The sequence below is a fragment of the Ammodytes marinus genome (assembly GCF_949987685.1).
Source record: "Ammodytes marinus genome assembly, chromosome: 14".
Taxonomy (NCBI): domain Eukaryota; kingdom Metazoa; phylum Chordata; class Actinopteri; order Uranoscopiformes; family Ammodytidae; genus Ammodytes; species Ammodytes marinus.
This window is the reverse complement of record NC_137218.1, coordinates 6,211,039-6,223,904: the sequence shown is the minus strand read 5'-3', so window position 1 is coordinate 6,223,904 and position 12,866 is coordinate 6,211,039. Positions and strand designations below refer to the sequence as shown.

The window sequence follows — 12,866 nt, the reverse complement described above, 5'->3', positions numbered from 1 at the left end:
TGAGCAAATGTCTGTTGGTAATGACTGGCAATGTGCTGTTGTTCACTATGCCATACTTTTAAGAGGCCCATATTTATCACTGCACTGCAAAATGCATTGCTTGTTGTCACCTACGATAGATAAATCAGTGTGGGCGACGTTTGCAGCAGCAGCAGCAGCTGCGATATTCAATTTGTAATATTCCCTGTGATATTTCCCAAGCTTCTCATATTCAAATTTTTAGGGGGTGTCCCATTAAAAACTGTGTCCCTGGCAAAGTTATATCCCTCCCGTCTGGCTATACAGCTGTTGTCTGGACAACCTCAGAGCTTTTAACTGTTGGAAGATAAACAGCGTAGATATCAAAGTGCTCCAGATGATTGATAAGATTTGCCGGCCGTGATTCCGAGGGTTGAAGACATGTTTGTCCCCAGAGAGGAGAGTCGCCGTCTCTTCTTGCAAGTAAAACCGCAAACTGTGCCAAGGAAGATTTCTAAGTGGTTATTGACGTTTTCTATGAAATAACAAGTGGGATGAGAGAGTCCCTCCATAGGCCCATGTTTGTGAGTAAACCTCAGGTTAGTAGTGGCTAGCTTACATTTATTTCCATGTAAGGTGGAGAACACTGTGTCAAAATCACTTTTTGTCAAAATCACTTTTTGTCAAAATCAGTGAATATCTCTTGACAATCTGCTACCTGTGTGTGTGTGTGTGTGCGTGTGCGTGTGCGTGTGTGCGCGTGTGCGTGTGTGCGTACGTGTGCATGCATGTGTGTGTGCATGTGTGTGCAGTATCCAGTATTAATACACAGCCTAGGCTTTGTAAACTACTATGTAGACACAGGGTATGTAAAGGGGGCCCACCATAGCTTGACCTGCTATTGACGTTTTCTATGAAAAACAAGTGGAGTGAGAACCCCTGCAGCAGGCCCGTGATAGTGAGCAAACTTCACAGGTTACTGTCACATCTCACATGTATTTCCACCATTAATAACATGGGGCCTCCTGCAGCTCTGAAATGGTTTTTAAAGCAATGTTTTGGATTGGCAGCCTCAGGTCATTTCCAGCTAGCCAGGAAAAGCTTAAGGCCCGGAAGTATTGACTCATAATTAAATCATATTTTCCATGTTCGCAAACTGCTGCCAAATACAGCGCTGTTGGCAAATATGTGTAACCTGTGCTGTGCTAAACATTCCAGTCAGCCTATGTTAATTGGAACAATTTAAAAACAGCCAATACATCTTTTTAGTTTCAAACTGGCCATTTGGGAGTTATACATATATTAATATTTGAACACACCAGCCATAGTTTTTGTACTTAATCTATGCTCATTTTCACACTGTTATGTAAATCAGTTAACCGGTTCAGTTCAAAAAGGGTCAACACGGAGGGCAAAACTTGAATTTATTGCAACCAGTTGTCAACTGACACACACACACACACACACACACACACACACACACACACACACACACACACAATGTATTCCAACTGGCTGGTGTTAATAAATAAAATATGGAGTAGCTGCCAGAAATCATGTCAACTTGACATGATTTCTGGCAGCTACTGTCATAAATGGGTCATGAAGACATGTGCTTCTGTGCCCAGTTGAGTGCAGTGCTTAGGAACAAGCCCACCATGGAGACACAGCACTGTCTGAAATTAGGAAAGAAATTTGTATGATGAATCAGACAATTATAAACATTTGAAAAAATCCTTCCGTAGCAACTTTCAGAATAGTGTTAAAAATGTTATATAAAGTTTGTGTACATTCTTTAGAAGTTGTTGAACAGTTGTTGACATAATGGCCTTTAAAGATGGTTGTATGTAGGAGAAGAAAAAAAACAGGCAGGTTTGGTCAAATAAACACCTAATTATACATGTTAAAGCTTTTAATTACAAGTATGAAAGAAGACATGTTATGGGAGCAAAACAGCTAAACATCTCAACAATTGTCTCACCCTAAAGTAATTTTTGAATTATCCCTGAGTGATTGCACTGCATTGAGGTCATTGTTTCACTCATCCTCACTGCGCTCAATCTACCACTAAAGAACTCTAAACTAAATGTGACTCTCTGGTGAGAATAAACAACACGCAGCTATAGAACTGTGTTGACCACCAAAAACCCTCTCCTGCTTAGCAGTCCGTAAGCCAACTCAGGAGTCTAATAAGTGTTCCCATGGCAGGAGGCATCTGGGTGGAATGAGCGAGTAATGGTTGTGTCGTATAGCTCAAGTGTCTCTCACTGCCTCTCCACTCTGCCCGTGTGAAAAAGCAACAGAGCTCACGGTAATCCTGAGGATTTGAGTGTGTGTGTGTGTGTGTGTGTGTATGTGTGTGTGTTATTGATGGTTTTTCTTCTGTACAGATTTTCCCTTATGCGACGCTCTTTCATTAATCAGTATTGACACTGTTCAATAGCCCGCCACCGATTCATGTAGCGCCCCCATGGGTGATGCTTCATTTATGGTGCAAAAATGAACCAGAGTTGGTTAAAAAAGGGACGCCTGATTTTTAAAAAAAACATTGATTTTGTCCAATATGCAGCAGGCCCTCCAAAAAAAGGATTATGATGAATATTTTGGTGGCTTATATAAGCTGATGGTGAGTTAGGTAATGCATATAATTAAGTGTGCATATACAATTTGCACAGACACAGCTCATTTTAAATCTAACCTTTAAATTTAGAAAGTAGGCTTTTAATACACTGTAGTGCTGTGACATTTTCCTTCCTTCCTCCTGCTTTCATGTACGCTTTCTGAGTTAACTACATATATGTTACCTGTTATTGTAAGTGCCTTGATGTAAAGCACTTTGGAAACTTACTGGTTTCCAGTCAAGGGCTTTGAATAGGAATGATTGATGACTATGATTGCAGTATTAATCATTGGTGGTTGCGTCCTTACCAAGGGAAAAAATGCACTGGAAATGGTAATGCCCTTCAAACAACGTGTAATTATCAGTATTTTAGTAATCTAGTGTCAACTGGGTCACCTCATTTAGCGCGACAGTCTGGGGCTATGACGTACGTTTCCCCTTTTCAACTCACACATCAAAGGCAACGCGCTCCGATTCAGGAGGATTTCTTAAACATTACGCGTTTCTGTTTCATCTCTCCTTGACGCCACTGTGTCAGTTTAATTACTATACTCTCTCTAATGTGTGTGTGTGTGGCGGTTTGGTGAAAGAAAAGACAATAACATTTGTAATAACTAGAAATTCTTATTTATTTTTTTTAAATGCTGCAACCCTTGAGTGAACTGCTTCTGCTGTCTATTACAGACAAAGTGGGGAAAAGCAAAGTATACAGCAGTCCTGCAGGGGAGGATTTGTAGCAGTCACATAGCGTGTTGTTCAGTATTTATAGATTTAAGTTTGTCTTGTAGTTGGTTTCACTTCAATAATTCATTATTCCCCCCCAAGCACCTCCCACAAGCAGCCCCCAAGAAATATGTGACGAGGAAAAAGTGTGCAAAACCAAAAATCGTAATCCTACCCTTAAGGTCTACTACTCACTTGCTTTCTCAACTTTTTCCTCATCACTGCAAGGAACTTCTCAAACCTAAGTTTTATACAGTGTGTCATATTGTAACACATGTTCATATATGGGTGTATAGGTCAGATCAGAAAATGTATAGGCATAATATCGTAAGGGAATGGCAGAACACCTTTTTTGTCTTAAAGTTTTGAAGTCTTGTTGAAACCTTTACAAGAACAAGGAAAGTATACTGAATATACTGGAAGCAAATTGCTAAAGACTTTTAACTCTAGGCTAATGATACGTTAACATTTATAAAAAATCTTGCGTAGTTTTCTATCAATAACTGCTTGAAAGGTGCTCCGAGGAACTTTCAGTTTTTATCAATTCTTGCACCACCTTTGGACAAAAGCGGTAGGGTTTTTACTACGCCAGCTGTTGTTCCTGGGTGTGCCGTACCCATGACAAAGGCATGAAGAAAAACTATATAAAAGTAGCATTCTTTGCTCTGATGGTCTCATTTGCTGTTACATGGTATTTATGATCATCAGAGGACAAAAATATCGAAAAAAGTTCCTCGTAGCACCTTTAAATACTATCACCGGCACATTGCAGAATGGCTGCGATCAGATTAAAATTCAGATTATGTTTGAGCTGTGTGCCTGTTTTTTTTTCTGGCTGGAGAAGGGGGGAGACGTCTTCAGCTGAAAGTCAATTGCTCTCACAAATCATGGCTGAGTGGTGGATTGCACCGGGCGCAGGTTAGCGTAGCGAAATGGAAACACCTCGGTGGGACTTCAGAATGTTTTTATCTGTCAGAGAAATAAATGGAACGACGATCTGGGGCCGCGGAACTCTCAGACGAATATAAATGAGACGGTTTTGAAGAAAAAAATAAATAAATCTGATTTAGGTAGTAATGCTTTTGGTAATTTTAGTCCAGACAGAGCTACTGTTTGTCTGTGTGCTGGAATGCACAATAGCATTGCTGTGTCATTCCTGTAAACAAAGCAAAATCAATTCAAATCCCAAGAGAGTTTTTTTTTTGCATTGCTGGAATGCATAAATTGGAACTTGTATTTGAGTAACCGAAGCCACAACTGTCTGAGCAACAATGTGACATTCTCGCTGTATATCGATGTTGAATATTTAAAGATACAGTGCGTGAATTATGCTTTGTGTCAAGTCTTTTGCGGATGGCTTGCATGTAACCTGCATTCATCTATATGAAAAAAGTTACAGACTATAGCTTTAACACAGAATTGAAAACATGACATAGTGTCTGTGACTGCAATTGTTGAGCTAACGATAACTGAGCTCTGGTTATTATTGAACGGTCTTAAAGGCATGAGGCAGACGCACAACAGCCAAATATGTTAATAATTCATCTCTGTCTTGTATTTCTTGAAAATGAAACCGTCAGATCAATAGTGTTTTTTAGGCTTTGCATCTCTGTGGATAAGCTGTTATCCACAGAGATGCAAAGGAGAGGGTGTGGCTCTGTGGTAAAATAACCAGAATTACAATACCTTTGGAGGGAGTGTTTTAGTTTGTTTTTTGTTTACTCCTATCTTCTAGTTAGTATTCTTTCAGTGGACACAGTAATAGCATGTCTAGGTAAAGACACACAGGACATGCTCCCAAGACTGGTCTTTTACCCCGGGGCGATTGAAGATTTCAAAGTGGCTTTGCCCAGGCTGAGACTTTTAACATCTTTTCAATATTTCATGATGTTTCAGGTTCAAGTCTTAAATGGACCATTTATTATGTAAATTATAAATCAAAGTCCGACCATGTTTGAGGGAATGAGAAAGTACTTGTCAATCATGGCTGAATGCCCTCATGAGAGTCTCCATTCTAATTCTTTCTTTTCATACTTTTTCATTTGATCTACTTCTATTATTACTATTTATGTATTGTTAGATTATATGTATATTATATTTTAGATAAAGATATTTTAACTTCAGTTTTTGAGCATTAATGTGTTAAGAAATATGTGCAGATACTACATATGTAATGCATCTTCATAGGTCTGAGAACTGTATGTATGTTATGTATGTGTGTGTGTGTGTGTGTGCATGTGCAGATTGTGGTTGCTGCTGCATATGTGTGTTCAAGTCTCTTCTGTATTCTGTATTTGAGTAAGAATGGAAGATAAGCACGTATTCTTATTACGTTTTATTGTTTTTATGTTGTCTCCCCGCTACGGTGTAAGAGAATACTTTGATTAATTTTCATTTCTTCAATCTCTTATCAACCTCACTTTGGTCCTTGGCTTATTTAATGTGAACACTTGAGACATTAGGAGACAGCAGAGAGAATATAATTGGTTCCCCAAGTTCAAATGCCCTCTCTCTACTCGAGTGTCCTTGAGCAAACCATTGTGAATCATCCCCTTCTCCAGAGCCCCTGATCTGTAGCTTATACCTTGACCTACCTGTGTGTTACGTTCCTTCCCTTAGGAGCTGAAGGTTATAGAACCAAAATACTGTATAACCTCGGATGCAATTAAATATCATGATATAGTGTATTTTAGGATGTATAACATTACCTAATTTGTCATTTATATGAACTCAAATGTCTCATGTTGTCAGTTGTGTGTCTAAATATATATAGGCCTATAATTTTTTTTTTTTTTTACAATTTTCTTTTACAAATCATGGGATTAAATGTGTAGGCTTTCAGATGTCAACGGTTAATAATACTATTCTAAATGCCCTCTGGCTTCAGCGTTAAAGCCTCGTACTGTAGATTTGGTTCTATAGAAACAGCGTTGGTATGAAGAACGTATGAACACTGTGACCCGGAGAAGTCCTCGCCCGCCTGCCTGCCTGCCTGCCTGGCCTCGTGTATCATCGCTCTGTCGTCTTCATTTATCTTTGTTATTGATTCATCTGTGGAATTGCTTTTGCCATGACGCAATGCGCCGAGGAGGTCCGCTGCTCACCGAGGGCACACACCTCTGACCTCGCTCATAAATCACACCCCTACTGTAATAAAATTGACTCGTACGGTGCCGCCATTTTTATATGTTTTTTTTTTCCCCCTTGCTATTTCCTACAGGGTCAAAGCTAAGAAGGGGGTGAACTTGCTCCAGACCAATTCCAAGAACGCGCAGTGGAAGGTGGACTGGGAGGTGCAGAATGGAGCCAAGCATTCCATCACCACCATTGATGTGAACAAGAACAAGGCAGTCAAAGAAGGGTAAGTCAACAATAGCGTCGGGGGGGGGGGGGCTTATGCACACTGCAAGCATTGCAAGGACAGGCAAGTTTATTTATATAGAATGATTCACACACAGAGCATTTCAAAGTGCTTTACAGGGGGCATGAACATACATTAGAAGAAAGATGTACTGCAAGAAAATATTGAAATTATGTGTCAGGGGGCGACCTCAGTTTGTAAACGCTGCCATACTGAGAAATACAGAGAGAGTTTTGTGGAGCTGATAGGCTTAATCAACTCTGTGTCAACTCATAACTGGAACCGACTTTTATTTAATTTGAGAAAGGTACGCACTATAGCTTTAAAAGACAATAAAAAAAAACGTCTAAAACCATAACAGGTCAAAAGTGAAACAGAAAAGTTAGTCCAACCAACTTTCCTGCTTTCCTGTTGATTCCTGCTGATTCCTGCCCCTCACTCCAAAGATAGTTGTCTTCTTTAACAATGGACAAAAGGTCTCCAAAAAGGTTTCTGTGTGTGTGTGTGTGTGTGTGTGTGTGTGTGTAACAGTCATAGTTCACCCTCCGATTTTAGCCAGCTTGTAAAAAGCATACACCGTTCTTTCCAAGTGCCCAAAGAACCAACTACTAGAAGATAAAATAGAGCTTGGGCCCACAGCAGTGACTGAAGCACCCCTTAAGCTTTATAGCCCAAAGTGAAATGAATGGAGATGTTATCTGCTTCGTCTCACTACATCTGCTATTAATTCGGTCTAGGTGTGGAGTGATGAGGTAGTGGCCATTTTGACTGCTGCCGGCATTAAAATACCTTTCTGATGAGATCTCGTCTGAGCCTAGTAATTATGCCAGGTTCTTCAAAAAGATTAAAAACACCAAATCACAGCCCAAAGAGTGTCTGATGGGTTTGTAATAGACTCTCGACTGGACAGATTTGAAGGTGAAAACAGCTTGATGGCAATAGTGGATCTAGGGCTGCTACGTGATTTGCAAGTTCAATGATGTCTTGATGGTGAATTGCACATTTATGCATTTTTACTCGTGCTTTTAAGGAAGACACCTACAGTATATAAACATTGTGCCCAGTGAATGTAAGTACAGGTATGCACTGTAGATGAAACTCTTGAAACCTTACTCTTTTCACATTCACTTAAAGAATCAATTTGGCTTAGGGGCGCCTTTAGCTCTGTTGGTAAGGCGTCCCCCTCCCGGGCCGGGCCCAGCAGCAGACCCGGGTTCGATTCCCACCCGCGGTCGTTCTCTGCATGTCACTCACTCCCCTCTCTGCCCCATTTCACCTCTGTCTCTCTGCACTATCAATAAAGCATAAAAATGCCCAAAAAATATCTTAAATTTTATTTTATTTTTTAAATTAAAAATGAAAGAATCAATTTGGCCTAAATTACAAAACGCAACCAGAAAAACAGTTTTGAAACCAATGTGGTAGTTTTGGTTTTATTATCACATATTTTGGCATAGCTGACTAAGGTGAAACATATAATGGGTTTGCGAGTTAGGCTGGTTATCACCAAGCGTCTGGTCTAAACACTGGCACCCCTATGGACTGTAGTTTGGCTGGGGGAGAAAGAGGGAGAAGACAGAGTGTAGTAGCCTTACCTGGAAATAAAAATCAAATCAACCATTCACCTCTTGTTTTCTTCTTGCACCTTAGTGGCGGACCTTTTCTTCTATATTTAGTGACCTGTGTCATGTAATCTTTGCCAGCCTGTCACCGTGTGAGAAATGTCCAGTAGGGGGTCAAGCATGGATAGAGAAACAGCGTGTCATGCTGCATTTTGATCAAAAACCAGAGTGTCCACCTGCAGCCAAAACAGGCAAAAACAAATGGCCACCTCTGAGTTATAGAGTCACGGAAGCATGCTGGTTCGCTCCCATCAAACTGATTCGACACATGCGGGAAACCTTTATAACCCCCCAAAAAAAAAACTCATGCCAAACAATATATAGTTAATGTTTAAATATGCTTTTGTGAAATTGGTTCAAAACATGGATTTGGGGTTTTTAGGCATGGAGATATGCATGGCGTCTTTAATTGAAACAAAATGGATAAGAAATTTGAATAGTTTTAAGTATTACATTCCCCAAATATTTCATGCTATTTGTTGTTGTGGGAACTGAGGGCACCACGGAGATGATTTATCTTCATAACTTAAGTAGTATGAGTTGGCTGGGCTTCAATTTAATGTGTGTATATGTTTTGATGTAATTGGTCTTTTAAATTATAAGTTGGTGTTTGTGGAGAAATAAATGTGTAAATGTGGTACAAGCCAGGCTTTTTTTTTTACCACATTTGAGACGGCAATGACACATAGCCTAGTATGTGATTTCTAGACTTGTTGCCTATGGGCGGTGTTAGAAGAAATGGTTTATATTTAAATCTGTAATATTTATTTTGGCCCTGAACCTTTATTCCTTCTGAGAGCAGGAGCTGTGTTATTTACATGGAAATGCAATATTACTAAGCCTTCCCATGTTTATTTATCCTCATACCTCTGACATAAAAGCATGTATTTCGGATTTGAATATCCCGAGTAAATGTGTTTACGACCAATTTAGTTGCCTGAATATAACAGGATTGCAGGGAGTCACACAGAGGTGAATACGCTATTGTTTCTTTAATCCTCAAGAAATAAACTGACAAACACATATCTGAAACATGTGACTTTTAGATTCTACAATAACCCTTGTGGCGCTCAAATTCCCTGCAGCATTCTTTTTGATTATTTTTCTTCTTTGTTTTATCAAGAAAGTATATGCAATATAAATATGAATCACGGTTTTCCTTGCTTGAGTGGATGACAAAACTAGATACAACAGCCACTCAGACACTTTTCCAGTAATGAGCTCCAAAATACATGAATTCTTACTGTGATGTGTCCCCTAATTACCCAATTGGAAGCAGTAATATGGATAGTTCTATTTTTTTTTCTAAGTGCAATAGTCTTTCCCAGTCCTATGTCCTTTTGTGCAAGATGTAAGTGGAAAACAAGTAAAAAACGTCCTACTATTTAGTCCCTCCACCACCCACACACGCCCTTCTCAACCCAGACACACACACACACACACACACACACACACACACACAAACAAACGCAAAGCATCATTATGCTTCTCGTAGAGTAGTGATTTAGTTTAAACATCTGGTTTTGTTTACTCAAAATGACCTGATACTGAGTAAATGAAGTAATGATGGTTTATGGAGCATACTGCTGATCTCTTCATCACTCTACTCTTTATAATTCCATTCTAATCTTGGATTTTTTTTTTATTATTTCCTGGAATTATTCAACATATTTATTCTTCTATAACCCTCTATCTGGAACAGTCCCATTGCTACGGCCGCTCGTTCATAACACCCCATGAACCAATACATTATTAACAGCGGTCAATGGGGTTTCAAATGAATAATGCTCTCGAAAATGCAGCAACATTAACACTGTCGTAGTCAGGAAAGCAGAAAGAACTGATCATTTAAACAGTTGATTTGTGATTCAATTCATTTTTGAATGTGTTTGCCCTTAATAACACAGTGTTAAATCTGGGATGAAATATAAAAAAATATATTTTAAAGTGCCAATATCGAGTCCTGACAAAAAAACGTGTGCAGGACAGACACGGACTGAGAAAATACTTTGCTTTCAGAGCTGCTCCATCATCACTGATGTTTGCTCCATTTTGAAGCTGCGTGGAATAGAAAAAATGTGTTTATTGTTTGCCACAATAGATGTAGTCTAGGGACTGTTTACATAAATTGTCTCCGCACTTTGGTGAAAATGAAATGTGCACATTTTATTTTGTTTGTAAGTTCTGTTGGCCACAAATTGAAAACTGTTTCGGTGTGTGGAGCACAGCAGACAATTGCCCAATTTAAGTCAGTTTAACTACTTTTTTACTATATGTTGTTTGACGGTAAGTTGGATCATTCATTAATGTCTATTCTTTACTTGATGTATTTTAATCTTGATGTATTTCATGCCCCTGTAAAGCACTTTGAATGGCCTTGTGTCTGAATTGTGCTATATAAATAAAATTGCCTTGCCTTGCCTTGCATCAAGCCTTTGAAAAGATAGTTAAGAATTAGGAAATAGTTAAGAAATAGGAAAACTACGTACTGCAGTGTAATTATTTTCTAACCAACAATGGTTATGACTTTGCCAAGCCTATCTTTGCTATGAAACAGTCAAATACAGTACAATGGCTCAAGTCTATGTATAGGTCTCTGTACAGGCACATTGGCACCGAACCTGGCAATCTTACTGTTGTACTGTATAGGCACCAAATATATACACATTCACCGTACCCATGTGTTGAAATGTAGCAGACAAGTTGTTCCAGCACTTAAATCGCCCTAAAAGCACAAATTACAGTGTTCACTTAGGATTAATTAAACAAGCCAAGTACAACATGTTCAGTGATAAGCATTAAAAGTACCTTGAATCAGGGTTCTCAACTTTTGGAAATTGTTTAGAGTGAGACAGAAGCGGATTTCCCATGCTCGCGCGCGAAATTTTATTGTGTGTTTATTTATTAATTTAAAGCATAATAATGGTTTTTAACACAAGTTCAGTTCAGTATAATTTATTTGTTTTAGTTAAAATATAGCCTATTGTAGTAATTTTATGATGAAAGTATAACTGGATTAATACCAAATGCCAGACTAGTGAGATGGGTGTTGGGCCTAGGGTAGTTGTTCGGGGTAGTTATTTCAGTAAAACTCTTAGTTCAGTTCAGCAAATATGGATACTGGATATTACTGATGCTCGCTGTTGTAGCTTCGAGTGGAAGATTTTGAGGCCTTCAGGATAGGGGTTTTCTGGCTCCCACTTGAAGCACTGTGGCTCCACACCAGCCATTTTGACCATCATAATGGACGACAATGTTGCTTCTAGGGCTAGTCTGTTTCTGGTGCTGGTCTTGTTAAGACCAACCATGGAGAAGACTATTTTGGCGTCCGCATTTGAATGTGGGAGCACTAAAACCAACTTGGCCCCTCAACTAGTAGGTGAAAAATAGAAAAGCAAGACCCATATAACATGGGTCTGCAGACCAATCTTCTGAAATGTTTTTACAGTTGCAGAGTTTAAGAGTCTGGGCCTATTATCTCATAATCCATCTATGAACCAACTAGTTTCCACAATCTTTTTTTTATTTTTGCGGGGAGCATGCACAAGCATTATTCATAGGAAAAAAAAATAATGTGGGGGGCCCCACACAGGGTCTTGAAACGGGCCCCGAGATAGTTAAGACCGCCCCTGCACGCTTGTCGTGCCGCCTGACGAAATGCTGCGCCTTCTCTCTGCCCGCTTGCCTCTCCATTGAGAGTGTATTAGTGGGCGCAACAAACTCCTCGGCCCGTGTGAAACGGCCTTAACTACTGAACGACGGAAATCAAATTAGTTTTTCCCCAAAAAACAGGACAAATTGTGTCCCGGGAGAGATTTTTCTTTCCCCGGGACAGCTGGTGAAAAAAGAGAACAATTTCGGGAAAAACGGGACGGGTGGTGACGGCCAGGATTTATCGAAACTATATATATATATAAAAAAAATAGTTTGGCAGAGTTATAATTTGCGTGAGAAATGCAAGGTGTGGCGTGGAGCGTGTGAATTGCCTGAAATGCGTGTCTCACTCTCATTGCGTGAGGGTTGAGAACCCTGTTGAATTGTGTTTCTCACATGGCTGTTTTGCCCTAATGCTAAGCTAGCGGCTAACTAACATTAAACATATAGCGGGTATTGATCTTACTCTCATTAAGACAGCAACCATTCCATGATGTCGAACATTCTAATTGGATTTTCCCACTCCATTTAAATGAAAACCTTTTACATTGCGTTACACATTTCCTTTGAAGAGCCACAGTGTCAAAGATTAAAGTGCTTCACACTCTATAGAATTACACACATCACGGAGCATTCTCTCAACCCTCTGTTCCTCTTCTTCTTTAACTCCAGCCCTGCAGACTCACTACCAGCAGCGAAAAGGACTTTTGATTCAACCAACCCTTCCCCGTTAATCAGTTCAAACAGACCCCTGATCAAAGAACTAAATCCCCCAGAGCTTGGAGAGAAATCCCCCAAGCGCCTACTTTTAAAATACATACTTTGTGCTATACAGGCATGAAAATAATTAACCTAATGGAAACAAGTCCGGACTTTGAGGCGTATTTGCTTGCTTTCCTTATACTCTCCTGGGTATAAGAAATCCCTC

General features: G+C 39.6%; 1 protein-coding gene across 2 annotated transcripts in view; it reads left to right on the top strand.

Annotated features, from left to right (window-relative positions):
- The window catches only part of tmem132e (transmembrane protein 132E), a 355,300-nt gene that overhangs the window by 280,759 nt on the left and 61,675 nt on the right, over nucleotides 1-12,866 (top strand). For both annotated transcript variants that reach the window (XM_080041130.1, XM_080041129.1), the window contains exon 3: nucleotides 6,522-6,662. In XM_080041130.1, coding sequence (XP_079897256.1) covers nucleotides 6,522-6,662 — 141 coding nt within the window. The remainder of the gene's footprint in view (nucleotides 1-6,521; nucleotides 6,663-12,866) is intronic.